Source organism: Procambarus clarkii, chromosome 67 (genome assembly GCF_040958095.1).
Source record: "Procambarus clarkii isolate CNS0578487 chromosome 67, FALCON_Pclarkii_2.0, whole genome shotgun sequence".
Taxonomy (NCBI): Eukaryota; Metazoa; Arthropoda; class Malacostraca; order Decapoda; family Cambaridae; genus Procambarus; species Procambarus clarkii.
The window spans coordinates 2,512,882-2,531,525 of record NC_091216.1 but is presented as its reverse complement, the minus strand read 5'-3'; the positions used below and the strand labels follow the sequence as shown (position 1 = coordinate 2,531,525).

General features: G+C 51.4%; 1 protein-coding gene across 1 annotated transcript in view; it reads right to left on the bottom strand.

Annotated features, from left to right (window-relative positions):
- The window catches only part of LOC123767774 (thrombospondin type-1 domain-containing protein 7B), a 65,997-nt gene that overhangs the window by 43,505 nt on the left and 3,848 nt on the right, over window positions 1-18,644 (bottom strand). Inside the window, exons 2-3 of the mRNA XM_069310731.1 lie at window positions 17,666-17,854; window positions 4,537-4,743 (exon numbers count right to left, since the gene is read on the bottom strand). Coding sequence (XP_069166832.1) covers window positions 4,537-4,743; window positions 17,666-17,771 — 313 coding nt within the window. The 5' untranslated portion in view covers window positions 17,772-17,854. The remainder of the gene's footprint in view (window positions 1-4,536; window positions 4,744-17,665; window positions 17,855-18,644) is intronic.

Here is an 18,644-nt window from a genome sequence, read left to right as displayed (position 1 = left end):
ATGTAATAGAGGAAACATTTCCTGAAAGAAACCTGCAGCTGAGAGGTCGCGTATTGCTAATATCACTCCGTCAAGGAAACTAGTATCTAGAATTGGAGATTTATTGTGTAATATATACACAATTATAATATTGTATGGGAATCTTTTGTGAATAAAAATGTAGTCATTTATATAACCAACTAAGGGAGTACGGTTAAATGAATAATTATAGAGTTTGATCAGGAATGATAAGAGATCTGGTATCATAGGGCGAGTGATGTGGTAAGACCGGCGGACGCCAATTTAACCTTCCGAAGGTGGACCGTGTTTATTGACTGCTTGAGTTTCTGATGTTTATCTTCTACCAGATGAAAAACTAAAATATTATGACAGAGACGGGTCCCAGACTGTCACAGTTTAAATAAACGGGTTGTAGAGGTGACAAACACCACACACCTCCCATGCTATATTACCTAACTATACTTTACCCTCTGCTCATTTTAACAAGAATCTGTGTTTAATGTGCAACTTGTGAGAGAACACCTCAGAAGAGGGGTCAGTGTTATGGATGACGGAGGGACTATAAGCCCAAGTGATGTTACCAACAAACTATTCAAACTAAGAGATGTCAGCAGAACGAGTATTATGATATAATGGTCTCAGATGATGATAGGCTGCAGCTGAAGCAAGCGCCCACAAACTCATAATTTGAACTCGTTAAATAAGACAGCAGTAGAAGTATGTACTCATAGTAAATATCATCACAATGACATAACTAAACAAAGTTGACCATACACTCATACTCATAATAGCGGCCACAGACTCATACCAGTCACCACGTGGACAACTGACTCATAACAATCACCACGTGGACAACTGACTCATACCAGTCACCACGTGGACAACTGACTCAGACCAGTCACCACGTGGACAACTGACTCATACCAGTCACTACGTGGACAACTGACTCATAACAATCACCACGTGGACAACTGACTCATACCAGTCACCACGTGGACAACTGACTCATACCAATCACCACGTGGACAACTGACTCATACCAATCACCACGTGGACAACTGACTCAGACCAGTCACCACGTGGACAACTGACTCAGACCAGTCACCACGTGGACAACTGACTCAGACCAGTCACCACGTGGACAACTGACTCAGACCAGTCACCACGTGGACAACTGACTCAGACCAGTCACCACGTGGACAACTGACTCAGACCAGTCACCATGTGGACAACTGACTCAGACCAGTCACCATGTGGACAACTGACTCAGACCAGTCACCACGTGGACAACTGACTCAGACCAGTCACCACGTGGACAACTGACTCATACCAGTCACCACGTGGACAACTGACTCAGACCAGTCACCACGTGGACAACTGACTCAGACCAGTCACCACGTGGACAACTGACTCAGACCAGTCACCACGTGGACAACTGACTCAGACCAGTCACCACGTGGACAACTGACTCAGACCAGTCACCACGTGGACAACTGACTCAGACCAGTCACCACGTGGACAACTGACTCATACCAGTCACCACGTGGACAACTGACTCATACCAGTCACCACAGGGGTTACTGACTCATACCAGTCACCACGTGGACAACTGACTCATACCAGTCACCATGTGGACAACTGACTCAGACCAGTCACCATGTGGACAACTGACTCAGACCAGTCACCACGTGGACAACTGACTCAGACCAGTCACCACGTGGACAACTGACTCATACCAGTCACCACGTGGACAACTGACTCATACCAGTCACCACGTGGACAACTGACTCAGACCAGTCACCACGTGGACAACTGACTCAGACCAGTCACCACGTGGACAACTGACTCATACCAGTCACCACGTGGACAACTGACTCATACCAGTCACCACGTGGACAACTGACTCATACCAGTCACCACGTGGACAACTGACTCATACCAGTCACCACGTGGACAACTGACTCATACCAGTCACCACAGGGGTTACTGACTCACACCAGTTACCAAATGAGCTACTGACTCACACCAGTCACATCATGGACTGCTGACTCACACCAGTCACCACATGGGCTACTGACTCATGCCAGTCACCAAATGGGCTACTGACTCACACCAGTCATCACATGGGCTACTGACTCACACCAGTCACCACATGGGCTACTGACTCACACCAGTCACCACATGGGCTACTGACTCACGCCAGTCACCATATGGTCTACTGACTCACACCAGTCACCACATGGGCTACTGACTCTCACCAGTCACCACATGGGCTACTGACTCACGCCAGTCACCATATGGGCTACTGACTCACACCAGTCACCACATGGGCTGCTGACTCTCAACAGTCACCACATGGGCTGCTGACTCACACCAGTCACCACATGGGCTACTGACTCACACCAGTCACCACATGGGCTGCTGACTCTCAACAGTCACCACATGGGCTGCTGACTCACACCAGTCACCATATGGGCTACTGACTCACACCAGTCACCACATGGGCTACTGACTCACGCCAGTCACCATATGGGCTACTGACTCACACCAGTCACCACATGGGCTACTGACTCTCACCAGTCACCACATGGGCTACTGACTCTCACCAGTCACCACATGGGCTACTGACTCACACCAGTCACCACATGGGCTGCTGATTCACAACAGTCACCACATGGGCTGCTGACTCACAGCAGTCACCACATGGGCTACTGACTCACAACAGTCACCACATGGGCTACTGACTCACAACAGTCACCACATGGGCTACTGACTCACAATAGTCACCACATGGGCTACTGACTCACAACAGTCACCACATGGGCTACTGATGTAATAACCAGCCTTGTATATCTCGACCGCGCACCCGCTACTACCACTGAGCTAACCGTGCAATCTCCGCTCTTTCTATGGTAATAACAGATGCTATCGATCATGTAAGATGTTAACACTCGGGCCGTCATACGAAGACGTAAACCAGTAAACAGAGGATAGAGAGAGGGAGAGAGAGGAAGAGTGAGGCAGAGCGAGAACGAGAGCAAGGGAGGGAGAACGAGAGCGAGTGAGGGCGAGGGAGAGTGAGACACAAGTGAGGGAGAGTGAGACAGAAATATAGAGATAATCGTAGTCACAGCCTATCGCATGAGTTACCGAGTGACGCTGCCACCACCCTGAGTTACCGGACAGGGGACCGGAGTGAGGTTCGTAGGTCTTGCAGATGGAATAACCTACCAGGACAGGTGTAGGGGACAATTGAACGGTACAAGGATCCTGGCCTGACTCTCGAATAATTCTGACCACTTGGGAACTATAGTGTACACAAGAATAAGGCGGGACACACCCAATACTAACACCTCAACATGGAAGACGAACGGGGGAGAGGAGTACTGGATAATTAAGAACACTAGGTCACTGGGGCAAAGGGGACGGTAGGCCCAATATCACTAAGGCAAGGAACCATTAATACACATTTTATAACACTTAATATATGACTTTATTTGAAATAATTAAATAAGACACTCCCTAACTATATTCCCTACTAGAGGCCAAGGGTACTGAATGAGGTGCTTTAGTACAAGAGAGCCGTACTTACTCGTATGTTGTTCCATAGTTTTCCTGGAGATGATGTTCCTTCCCCGAGTCCACACACACACCTCCCTACTGGGCTGCGCCCACTCAACTGACTCTGTAGCATGATCTCTTGCTCCCCAGCTGAACATGAGGGTTTTGCATTTGATGTTTAGGGGTTAATCCCTGAAGATTATCATGACGGCATCAACTCTAACCTCTTCGTAATTCGATGACCGTTGACCTGACTATGGCTAACTTGTACAGAGGTGTAACTTTTACATTGTCTGCCGCCGCCTGACTAGCGCCTGTGGTTTGTTCATCCTCCACGTGGCTTGTTCATGCTGTACTATGTACTGCTCTCTTGTTACACTGACACCAGTCACCACATGGACTACTGACTCACACCAGTCACCACATGGGCTACTGACTCTCACCAGTCACCACATGGGCTACTTACTCACACCAGTCACCACATGGGCTACTTACTCACACCAGTCACCACATGGGCTACTGACTCACAACAGTCACCACATGGGCTACTGACTCACACCAGTCACCACATGGGCTACTGACTCTCACCAGTCACCACATGGGCTACTTACTCACACCAGTCACCACATGGGCTACTGACTCACAACAGTTACCACATGGGCTACTGACTCACACAATTCACCACATGGGCTACTGACTCACGCAAGTCACCACATGGGCTACTGACTCACACCAGTCACCACATGGGCTACTGACTCTCACCAGTCAGCACATGCACTACTGACTCACACCATTCACCACATGGGCTACTGACTCACGACCCTAGCTCACAACAACGGCTAACAACACAATAGTCATACAAAACAAATATTAATATAATATTAATACAAATACAAATACTTATCAAAGATCTCCAGTCACAACACTCTGGAGACTACTCACCTGGCAGGTACTTGGCACCGGAGACTGACTCACCTGGCAGGTACTTGGCCCCGGACAGAGGCTGAGGCAGGGGGAAGGACAGGTTGCGGACAGGGACGCAGCTGGTGAGACGGAAGCGCTGCTTCTCGGAGTAGAGGGGCCGCAGACCCTGGCGGCAGACGCAGGCGCCGACGGCGGAGCACAGCGACCCTCTGACTGAACACTGCGGCTCACAGGGTAGTGGCTGGCCCTCACACCCTCCTGTGGACGGTCACAGCTCTTATGCTCTCTGCCCTCCTCCGCGTGCTCTCCCCCGTGTACCCTTCCCCGTGTGCCCTCCCCCGCGTGCTCTCCCCCGTGTGCCCTCCTCCGTGTGCCCTCCCCCGTGTGGTCTCCCCCGTGTGCCCTCCCCCGTGTGCTCTCCCCCGTGTGCCCTCCTCCGTGTGCCCTCCCCCGTGTGCCCTCCTCCGCGTGCTCTCCCCCGCGTGCTCTCCCCCGCGTGCTCTCCGTCACGTGCTCTCCCCCGCGTGCTCTCCCCCGCGTGCCCTCCCCCGTGTGCTCTCCCCTGTGTGCTCTTCCTCGTGTGCTCTCCTCCGTGTGCTCTCCCCCGCGTGCTCTCCCCCGTGTGCTCTCCCCCGCGTGCCCTCCCCCGTGTGCTCTCCCCCGTGTGCTCTTCCTCGTGTGCTCTTCCCCGTGTGCCCTCCCCCGTGTGCTCTCCCCTGTGTGCTCTCCCCCGTGTGCTCTCCCCCGCGTGCCCTCCCCCGCGTGCCCTCCCCCGTGTGCTCTCCCCCGTGTGCTCTCCTCAGTGTGCTCTCCCCCGTGTGCTCTCCCCCGCGTGCTCTTCTGCAGGTGTAAATATGTGCACTACATGTGTAAACTAGAGTATATTCTAGTGCATGTATATATAATTTAGTATACTCGTTTGTGTGTATGATCAGTGTAAAATATTGTTCAAGTGAATTCTCTGGCACAAAAGGATACACTGGTATGCTCTGGCGCACCAGTATACACTGGTATGCGCTGGCGCACCAGTATACACTGGTATGCTCTGGCGCACCAGTATACACTGGTATGCTCTGGTGCACCAGTATACACTGGTATGCTCTGGCGCACCAGTATACACTGGTAAGTAAGTAAATAATTATCAAAAGAAGGCACCAAACTGGGAAGGCTATGTAGCACCATCAAATGTGCGGAATAATTAGAGGGCGCTAAATATCACCAAGGATGCCAATACGAGAACAAAAACGCATAAGGCGAACGATATCAAAAGTATCCGAGTCACCAAGAATTCTATTGAGGGACAGGTGACCGCGAGGGGCGGTCGGAAAGCAAGACACACGCTCGTCGTGGAAGTCGGGACATTCAAGAAGGACATGCACGAATGTAAGAGGGACAATGCAATTAGGACAATAAGGAGCAGGGCTGCGCTCCATCAAGTGACCATGGATTAAGCAAGTATGGCCAATATGCAACCTCGCCAGAGCTGTTTCCCATCGCCGGTTACGGTGGTAGGAGGACAGCCAAGAGGAAACACAACATTTAAGAGTACGTAGTTTGTTACCAGTAACAGACGACCAAGAAGCCTGCCAACGGGTAAGGATGGAAGAATGGATAACCGGGTAAAAGTCGGAATATGGAATAACTTTACGAGAGATGGGACAAAAGCGGACAGCTTCCTTGGCGGCAGCATCCGCACGCTCATTTAAAGACACCAATATGGCTGGGAATCCAACAAAACTCAACCGACTTAAATTTACTGTGAACAAGAAACAGCCAATGCTGGATCTCGACAACTACGGGATGAACCGGATTAAAGGACCGGAGAGCCATGAGGGCACTATGAGAGTCAACAACAACTACAAAGGAAGAGTGACAACGAGAAAGCAGGAGACGAAGAGCATAGAGAATAGCATAAAGGTCCGCTGTGGAGTTGCTAGTCTCCAGAGGTAAGCGAAACATATAAGTGCGATCAGGAAAAACAACAGAGTAGCCAACACCGTCCGCAGTGTTGGGAACACAGGGAAGAAGAGAGGATAAACGGCTCAAGAAGGCGACCTCGGTTATTCATCAGAACATCACCCCAAAGAGAATGACGACAATTGAAATCACCCAGCAGGAGCACAGGCTCCGGTAAGGAATCCAGGAGGTGTTTCAGATCAGGAAGAGAAAGCTAAATGGAACAAACTGTGTACCATTTCCCCACAAAGATACGAGCAGCAGAACAATGGAGAGGCGAAGGAAAAAGTAAGGGGACAAAGGGAACATCAGAGCGAATAGAGAGAGCAGAAGAATTAGAAGCCCCAGCAATAGCTGGGGGGGGGGGGGGAGAAAGGAATAGCCACGAAAACGACCAGGACGAGCACCAGGCATCGGTTCCTGGAGACAGATACAAAGGGGCGAAAACCGCAAAATCAGAAGTTAGAGTTCGAGGAAATTGGCATAATAACCTCGAACTTTCCATTGAAGAATAGACATCGACGAGAAGAGAAAGGACAACAACAGAGAACAAGGAAGAAACAAAGGCGAAAGAGCAACACAGCACGTTAAAGAATATCAGGGTCGGGATCAGGGTCAGCAAAGTCAGGGTTAGGGGGCATGGGTAAACTGAGCAAAGACGGAGGGATGGAAGCAGGAGAACAGACTAGAGGGTGGGCGGGCGGGGTCCGAAGGAGGAGGAGGAAGAGGAGGAGACAACGGAGAGGAGCAGTCAAGGACAGAAGCAGGAAGAGGAGGAGTAGAAAGAGGGGAGCGCACCTCAGCAAGGGCAGCGACCGAGAGGGAAGCAGGGACCAAAGAAACCTCCATAGCAGGAACAGGCGGCGCATCCACTGAAATGGGAGGAGAAGGAGCAACAAAGCCAGTAGTAGGGGCCGAGGAAGAAAGAGAAGCCTTCTTACCCACCGGGGAGGAGAAAGGAGAGGAGCCAGGCTTACGCTTCTGACTTAAAAAGACCGGTGTCCCAGCAACTACGTACCGGACAACGGATTCCAGCGTCTCAACAGGAGAAGCTGAACGAGAGCACAAACGACGGCCGTTAGGAGAGCGATGGACATCAGCCCGCACCGACAGGCAATGGGGAGAGTCAACAGACGGAGGAGAAGGATGGCAAGGAGGATCGGAGGGAGACAAGGAAGAAGACACAGGAGACATGACAGACCTGGTAGAAAGAAGGGGAACCCCAGACAGAGGACCAGGAGGGGGACCCTTCGGGACAGAACTCAAATGAACAGAGGAGAGGGCAATGGGCGTATCAGAGTCCAAGGCCTGGAAACGGTTGTGAGTCTGAGGAAGGTGGGAAGGACGAGGAGAGGAAGAGCGCAACACGCGATCATAAGAGACGTTATCATAAGGTGGGAGCCAGCGAACCTGGTGCCTCGCCTCAGGAAAAGATAAACGCTCCCGGTGCTTCAAGTTGAGGACGGCTGCCTCAAGCTTGTAATGGATACAGGCATGGGAGAAGGTAGGATGGGCCTCACCGCAGTTGAGGCAGCGAGCTTGGGGAGAAGTGCACTTCGACTTAGAGTGACCTTCACCCCCACACAAAGAACAGAGAGAGACAGTCCCAGAGCAGCAGAGGGCACCATGCCCAAACCTCCAGCACTTGTTACAAAGCCGAGGAGAAGGAATATACTCCTGGATAGAGCACATGGCACCAGCAAGAATAACAGAGGATAGAAGGGACCTACCATCAGAGGTGATCTTCACAACCCGAAGGGGTTGACGGCGACGACCACGAGGGGGACGAGTAAACGAGTCCACCTGGAGAACAGAATGGCCTTGGGCATCACGGATATGCCGAATGTCATCGTGGCAGTCTTGCAGATTCCAAACACCAGTCTCAACATGGGGCGAGAGGAGAATAGTGCCAACACTGGCATTCAATTGAGACCCGAACAGGGATCTCGCCTAGGCAAGATAAGGCAGCCAAGCGGGAAGCTGCATCATGAGAAGGAGCAGAAATGACATGTGTACCGAGACGAGTGGGGTTTATGGTAACAGACGCATCCACGGAATCAACAAGATGCCGATGGAGGGAGAAATTGTCAGGAGGTGCAGAATCAAGAAGAAGGAGATCAAAGTATTTGGCTCATGAAGCAGGACCAAACAAGGCTTGATACGCATCAGTTTGGGAAGGAATCAAGCGAGTGCGGATGTGGCGCGGACAGCGTTGAGAACCCCCAGAGAGAGAGAGGACAAAAGGCGCAGTTGTCACAACGAAAGACTTAGCCACACCAGGGGACGAAGTGGTCACCACTGTGGGTTTGAGGCTCGACCCAACCACAGAGGACGGAGGGGAGCTAGGGGAAGAAGTCAGGAGAGTCAAAGGAGGAGCAAGGTCGGGGTCCAACGCAGCGGAGGCTACAGAGCCCGGTCTTCCAAGACTGGCCGACTCGGGGGCTTGGTCGCCCACCCCACGAGCCCAAGAGGGTACAACAGAAACATTCAATGACATACAGATGAAGAGTGATAAATTCATCCGCGAATGTGCCCCCATACCAACCATGGAGCAACATTTAGAGGCAGGACACCCAACAAGAAGCTATCGCCGATCATGCCGGGGCCCCCTAGGGGTGGGTCGTGAGTATACACCCCACAAACGTCACCTTAAGAACCGTGAGTCCGTCGAGATAGGGTTCAGCGACAAAAGGGGGATTGACAGTAGAAGGTTCCCCTCGCTCGAGACGTTGGGTACTACAGTTCTACGGGTGCAAGAATATGCCTCCTCAAGCACCCGGGCGTCAAAATAGAAGAAGTCCAAAGGAATAACCAAAACAAGCAAAAGGTCAGCAGGAAACGACAAGCAGACAGGAGAAGAGGGGGGAGAAAAACGAAACATAAGGAAAAGGAAAAGCGATCCGACACAATTAGAGAAGACAGCAGCAGGAGTGCAAGGACACAAAAGGACAGAGGACTGTTCCACGGAGCAACACACTCCGGCAGTTGTCCACTAAGCCTCCTCACGGCGCCAACGGGCCGGAGGGGAAGAGGGTATACACTGCTATGCTCTGGCACACCAGTATACACTGGTATACTCTGGCACACCAGTATACACTGGTATACTCTGGTGCACCAGTATACACAGGTATACTCTGGCGCACCAGTATACACTGGTATACTCTGGCGCACCAGTATACACAGGTATACTCTGGTGCACCAGTATACACTGCTATACTCTGGCACGCCAGTATACACTGGTATACTCTGGCGCGCCAGTATACACTGGTATACTCTGGCGCGCCAGTATACACTGGTATACTCTGGCGCGCCAGTATACACTGGTATACTCTAGCGCGCCAGTATACACTGGTATACTCTGGCACGCCAGTATACACTGGTATACTCTGGCGCGCCAGTATACACTGGTATACTTTGGCGCGCCAGTATACACTGGTATACTCTGGCGCGCCAGTATACACTGGTATACTCTGGCGCGCCAGTATACACTGGTATACCCTGGCGCGCCAGTATACACTGGTATACTCTGGCGCGCCAGTATACACTGGTATACTCTGGCGCACCAGTATACACTGGTATACTCTGGCGCACCAGTATACACTGGTATACTCTGGCGCACCAGTATACACTGGTATACTCTGGCGCACCAGTATACACTGGTATACTCTGGCGCACCAGTATACACTGGTATACTCCGGCGCACCAGTATACACTGGTATACTCTGGCGCACCAGTATACACTGGTATACTCTGGCGCACCAGTATACACTAGTATACTCTGGCGCACCAGTATACTCTGGCGCACCAGAAACACTGATATACTCTGGCGCACCAGTATACACTGATATACTCTGGCGTACCAGTATACACTGGTATACTCTGGCGCACCAGTATACACTGGTATACTCTGGCGCACCAGTATACACTGGTATACTCTGGCGCACCAGTATACACTAGTATACTCTGGCGCACCAGTATACTCTGGCGCACCAGAAACACTGATATACTCTGGCGCACCAGTATACACTGATATACTCTGGCGCACCAGTATACACTGGTATACTCTGGCGCACCAGTATACACTGGTATACTCTGGCGCACCAGTATACACTGGTATACTCTGGCGCACCAGTATACACTGGTATACTCTGGCGCACCAGTATACACTGGTATAATCTGGCGCACCAGTATACACTGGTATACTCTGGCGCACCAGTATATACTGGTATACTCTGGCGCACCAGTATACACTGGCGCACCAGTATACACTGGTATACTCTGGTGCACCAGTATACACTGGTATACTCTGGCGCACCAGTATACACTGGTATACTCTCGCGCACCAGTATACACTGGTATACTCTGGTGCACCAGTATACACTGGTATACTCTGGTGCACCAGTATACACTGGTATACTCTGGCGCACCAGTATACACTGGTATGCTCTGGCGCACCAGTATACACTGGTGTACTCTGGTGCACCAGTATACACTGGTATACTCTGGTGCACCAGTATACACTGGTGTACTCTGGCGCACCAGTATACACTGGTATACTCTGGCGCACCAGTATACTCTGGCGCACCAGTATACACTGGCGCACCAGTATACACTGGTATACTCTGGTGCACCAGTATACACTGGTATACTCTGGCGCACCAGTATACACTGGTATACTCTGGCGCACCAGTATACACTGGTATACTCTGGCGCACCAGTATACACTGGTATACTCTGGTGCACCAGTATACACTGGTATACTCTGGTGCACCAGTATACACTGGTATACTCTGGCGCACCAGTATACACTGGTATACTCTGGCGCACCAGTATACACTGGTGTACTCTGGCGCACCACTATACACTGGCATACTCTGGCGCACCAGTATACACTGGTGTACTCTGGCGCACCAGTATACTCTGGCGCACCAGTATACACTGGTATACTCTGGCGCACCAGTATACACTGGTATACTCTGGCGCACCAGTATACTCTGGCGCACCAGTATACACTGGTATACACTGGCGCAACAGTATACACTGGTATACTCTGGCGCACCAGTATACATTGGTATACTCTGGCGCAGACAGTATACACTGGTATACTCTGGCGCACCAGTATACACTGGTATACTCTGGCGCACCAGTATACACTGGTATACTCTGGCGCACCAGTATACACTGGTATACACTGGCGCAACAGTATACACTGGTATACTCTGGCGCACCAGTATACACTGGTATACTCTGGCGCACCAGTATACACTGGTATACTCTGGCGCACCAGTATACACTGGTATACTCTGGCGCACCAGTATACACTGGTATACTCTGGCGCACCAGTATACACTGGTATACTCTGGCGCACCAGTATACACTGGTATACTCTGGCGCACCAGTATACACTGGTTTACTCTGGCGCACCAGTATACACTGGTTTACTCTGGCGCACCAGTATACACTGGTTTACTCTGGCGCACCAGTATACACTGGTATACTCTGGCGCACCAGTATACACTGGTATACTCTGGCGCACCAGTATACACTGGTATACTCTGGCGCACCGGTATACACTGGTATACTCTGGCGCACCGGTATACACTGGTATACTCTGGCGCACCAGTATACACTGGTATACTCTGGCGCACCAGTATACACTGGTATACTCTGGCGCACCGGTATACACTGGTTTACTCTGGCGCACCAGTATACACTGGTATACTCTGGCGCACCAGTATACACTGGTATACTCTGGCGCACCAGTATACACTGGTATACTCTGGCGCACCAGTATACACTGGTATACTCTGGCGCACCAGTATACACTGGTATACTCTGGCGCACCAGTATACACTGGTATACTCTGGCGCACCAGTATACACTGGTATACTCTGGCGCACCAGTATACACTGGTATACTCTGGCGCACCAGTATACACTGGTATACTCTGGCGCACCAGTATACACTGGTATACTCTGGCGCACCAGTATACACTGGTATACTCTGGCGCACCAGTATACACTGGTATACTCTGGTGCACCAGTATACACTGGTATACTCTGGTGCACCAGTATACACTGGTATACTCTGGCGCACCAGTATACACTGGTATACTCTGGCGCACCAGTATACACTGGTATACTCTGGCTCACCAGTATACACTGGTATACTCTGGCGCACCAGTATACACTGGTGTACTCTGGCGCACCAGTATACACTGGTATACTCTGGCGCACCGGTATACACTGGTTTACTCTGGCGCACCAGTATACACTGGTATACTCTGGCGCACCAGTATACACTGGTATACTCTGGCGCACCAGTATACACTGGTATACTCTGGCGCACCAGTATACACTGGTATACTCTGGCGCACCAGTATACACTGGTATACTCTGGCGCACCAGTATACACTGGTATACTCTGGCGCACCAGTATACACTGGTATACTCTGGCGCACCAGTATACACTGGTATACTCTGGCGCACCAGTATACACTGGTATACTCTGGCGCACCAGTATACACTGGTATACTCTGGCGCACCAGTATACACTGGTATACTCTGGCGCACCAGTATACACTGGTATACTCTGGTGCACCAGTATACACTGGTATACTCTGGCGCACCAGTATACACTGGTATACTCTGGCGCACCAGTATACACTGGTATACTCTGGCGCACCAGTATACACTGGTATACTCTGGCTCACCAGTATACACTGGTATACTCTGGCGCACCAGTATACACTGGTGTACTCTGGCGCACCAGTATACACTGGTATACTCTGGCGCACCAGTATACACTGGTATACTCTGGCGCACCGGTATACACTGGTATACTCTGGCGCACCAGTATACACTGGTATACTGTGGCGCACCAGTATACACTGGTATACTGTGATGCACCAGTATACACTGGTATACTGTGGTGCACCAGTATACACTGGTATACTGTGATGCACCAGTATACACTTGTGTATTCTGGTGCACCAGTATACATTGGTATACTATGATGCACCAGTATACACTGGTATACTCTGGTGCACCAGTATACACTGGTATACTGTGGTGCACCAGTATACACTGGTATACTCTGGTGCACCAGTATACACTGGTATACTGTGATGCACCAGTATACACTGGTATACTCTGGTGCACCAGTATTAACTGGTATACTCTGGTGCACGATTATTAACTGGTATACTCTGGTGCACCAGTATACACTGGTATACTCTGGTGCACCTGTATACACTGGTATACTGTGGTGCACCAGTATTAACTGGTATACTCTGGTGCACGAGTATTCACTGGTAGGGTTTTGTTTATGAATACTTATATGTATTCACACCGTCTTATTTCAATAAACACTTGTATGTGTGTATAACATAAGTACATATAAATGGGAAAGTATCCATGCCTTAATGCCCATGTCCTAATACCCACGCCCATGCCCTTTTTACCTATGTGACACACTCAGAACACCCACACTCAGAATTATCCATGAAACCCCATGAAAAACCCAGAACTCACTGTGACTCACCAACACCCAGGACACACCGGGACTCACTAACACCCAGGACACACCGGTACTCTCCAACACCCAGGACACACCGGTACTCTCCAACACCCAGGACACACCGGTACTCTACAACACCCAGGACACACCGGTACTCTCCAACACCCAGGACACACCGGTACTCTCCAACACCCAGGACACACCGGGACTCGCCAACACCCAGGACACACCGGGACTCGCCAACACCCAGGACACACCGGGACTCACCAAGACCCAGGACACACCGGTACTCTCCAACACCCAGGACACACCGGGACTCGCCAACACCCAGGACACTGGGACTCACCAACACCCAGTACACACTGGGACTCACCAACACCCAGCACACACTGGGACTCACCAACACCTAGGACACACTGGGACTCACCAACACCTAGGACACACTGGGACTCACCAACACCCAGGACACACTGGGACTCGCCAACACCCAGGACACACCGGGACTCACCAAGACCCAGGACACACCGGTACTCTCCAACACCCAGGACACACCGGGACTCGCCAACACCCAGGACACTGGGACTCACCAACACCCAGTACACACTTGGACTCACCAACACCCAGCACACACTGGGACTCCCTAACACCCAGGACACACTGGGACTCACCAACACCCAGCACACACTGGGACTCACCAACACCCAGGACACACTGGGACTCACCAACACCCAGGACACACTGGGACTCACCAACACTCAGGACATACTAGGACACAACAATACCCAGAAAACACTGGGACTCACTAACACCCAGGACACACTGGGACTCAACAATACCCAGAAAACACTGGGACTCACTAACACCCAGGACACACTGGGACTCAACAATACCCAGAAAACACGAACTCACTAACACCAAGGACACAGCAGGACTCACCAACACCCAGGACACACCGGGACTAACCAGACGTACTGTGGCTATGCGACACCCAGGACACACTGTAGCTATGCAACACCCAGGTCATACTGTGGCTATGCAACACCCAGGACACACTGTGGCTATGCAACACCCAGGACACACTGTGGCTATGCAACACCCAGGACACACTGTGGTTATGCAACACCCAGGACACACTGTGGCTATGCAACACCCAGGACACTGGGAACCACCAACACCCAGGACACCTTGCGACTCACCAACACCTAGGACACACTGGGACTCACCAACACCCAGGACACACAGGGACTCACCAACACCCAGGACACACAGGGACTCACCAACACCCAGGACACTCTGAGACTCACCTGTGGCCAAGATACACTGGGGACACTCCAACTCCCAGGACACACCGGGTCTCACCAACACCCAGGGCACACCGGGACTCACCAACATCCAGGACACACCGGGACTCACCAACACCCAGGACATACCGGGACTCACCAACACCCAGGACACCCCGGGACTCACGAACACCCAGGACACACCGAGACTCACCAACCAACCCGTCCTCTTAAAAATAATGTCGCTTTTAGCTCGTAGGCGTGCTATTGCCAAATATGGAAGTAATTTGAAAAGAAATCGACTCACAAAAGTGACGTACTCTCCCGTTTTTTGTTTGAGTCGTCCATCTTGCTCGGTGAGGTCAGGGGAAGAAACTTTCAATTAACGTTTTTCATAACGTTTTGAAAGTTTAAGAGAATCACGTGCCCACCTAACCTACCAGAGGACCCTTAACTTATTGTTGTTGAGAAAAAAATCCCAAATTTATTTTCATTTGTTTTCATTTACAAATTACGTCCACCTTCGGCCATGTAGGCAAACGGCCAAAAGCGACGTTATTTTTAAGAGGACAGGTTGCACCAACACCCAGGACACACCGGGACTCACCAACACCCAGGACACACCGGGACTCACCAACACCCAGGACACACTGGCACTCACAAACACCCAAGACACACCGGGACTCACTAACACCCAGGGCCACTGGGACTCACCAACACCCAGGCCACACCGGGACTCACTAACACCCAGGGCCACTGGGACTCACAAACACCCAAGACACACCGGGACTCACTAACACCCAGGGCCACTGGGACTCACCAACACCCAGGCCACACCGGGAGTCACCAACACCCAGGAATCACCAACACCCTGGACACACTGGGACTAACCAACACCCAGGACCACTGAGACTCACCAACACCCAGGACATACTTGGACTCACGAACACCCAGGACCACTGAGACTCACCAACACCCAGGACACACCGGGAGTCACCTACACCTAGGACACACCGGGACTCACCAACACCCAGGACACACTGGGACTCACCAACACTCAGGACACACTGGGACTCAACAATACCCAGAAAACACTCAGACTCACCAACACCCAGGACACACCGGGACTCACCAACACCCAGGACACACCGGGACTCACCAACACCCAGGACACACCGGGACTCACCAACACCCAGGACACACCGGGACTCACCAACACCCAGGACACACTGGGACTCACCAACACCCAGGACTCAACAAAGAATTAAAAAACTGGCTTTTGAAGCATATGAAGTCTGTCTGAAACTTGTTCCTTTGAGGAAAGCCAGAAACGGGTCTACCGTAGAATTAGAACGCAGAGGACACTACAAAAGAAGTAAAAAAATTAACGGAAATGCTTAAGCAGACAAGTCTTTCCATACAGAGAAGGAATTATTAAAATAGGGAGATTGAAGGAATCGAACAGAGACCGAAGCATTCATATTAGATTGAAGAAAAGCAACTAGAACCAGGTAATATAATTAATGGGAACAACAGTGTGAATAGCGCATAAACAAGGGAATTGGGACGAAAAACGGAGATGGCTCCGGAAATGTTGGTGAGTCCCAGTACACACTGGGACTCACCAACATCCAGTACACACTGGAACTCACCAACACCCAGGACTCACCAACACCCAGGACTCACCAACACCCAGGACACACTGGGATTCACCAACACCCAGGACACACCAACACCCAGGACACACTGGGACTCACCAACACCGAGGACTCACCAACACCCAGGACACACTGGGACTGACCATCACCCAGGACACACTGGGACTCACCAACACCCAGGACACACTGGGACTCACCAACACCCAGGACACACTGGGACTCACCAACACCCAGGACACACCAACACCCAGTACACACTGGGACTGACCAACACCCAGGACACTCCGGGACTCACCAACACCCAGGACACACTGGGACTCACCAACACCCAGGACACACCAACACCCAGGACACTCCGGGACTCACCAATACCCAGGACACACCAACACCCAGTACACTCCGGGTCTCACCAACACCCAGTACACACTGGGGCACACCAATACCCAGTACACACTGGGGCACACCAACACCCAGTACACACTGGGATTCACCAACACCCAGTACACTCCGGGACTCACCAACACCCAGGACACACTGGGACTCACCAACACCCAGGACACACCAACACCCAGTACACTCCGGGACTCACCAACACCCAGTACACACTGGGATTCACCAACACCCAGGACACTCCGGGACTCACCAACACCCAGGACACACTGGGACTCACCAACACCCAGGACACACCAACACCCAGTACACTCCGGGACTCACCAACACCCAGGACACTCCGGGACTCACCAACACCCAGGACACTCCGGGACTCACCGGTGGCCAGGAGTCCGTCGCTTCGCACACACTGGACGGTACCGTTGAGGGCCCGCCAGGTGAAGGTGAAGCAGGGGCCCGCCAGACAGGGCCTCGTCTCCCACATGGGCCCCGGGCAGGAGCGGCGCCCCTCCACGCCCACCGTCGACCCCTCCGTCAACACCGCTCGCGACCTCGCCTGAGTACCTCCTGTGGTGAGTCATATGAGTCTCCATAAAGATCACAACTGAGTAATATTCACCCTACTCATGTCTCACTTCAAGAACTTCTTAATATTTAAGGTTTGGAATCCATCGTTATATATATGATTTATTTATTTACACAGGACAACATGAGAGAAACATTTTATGTCAATAATAAATCACACTGAAAATCACAAATTAGGATTTATTGGATTAAAGTTAATGGGTTCAGTGTAGTGCGTTGGGTCCCCAGTGAGTGTTTTGAGTCCCTATAGTGCGTTGGGTACCGCCTGGAGTGTGTTGGGTGCCCCAAGAGTGGCTCCCATTGGAGGGTGTTGGTCTCCCGTAGAAAATGTTGAGTCTGTACTTCATGTTTTCAGTCCCCTTGGATTGTTTTGGGATCTTCTACGTGAAGTGTGTGTTGGGGTCATGTAGTGGGTATGTTGGGTTCATGTGGTGTGTGTTGGGTTCATGTGGTGTGTGTTGGGTTCATGTGGTGTGTGTTGGGTTCATGTGGTGTGTGTTGGGTTCATGTGGTGTGTGTTGGGTTCATGTGGTGTGTGTTGGGTTCATGTGGTGTGTGTTGGGTTCATGTGATGTGTTGGGTTCATGTGGTGTGTGTTGGGTTCATGTGGTGTGTGTTGGGTTCATGTGGTGTGTGTTGGGTTCATGTGGTGTGTGTTGGGTTCATGTGATGTGTTGGGTTCATGTGATGTGTTGGGTTCATGTGGTGAGTGTGATGGGTTCATGTGATGTGTTGGGTTCATGTGGTGTGTGTTGGGTTCACATGGTGTGTG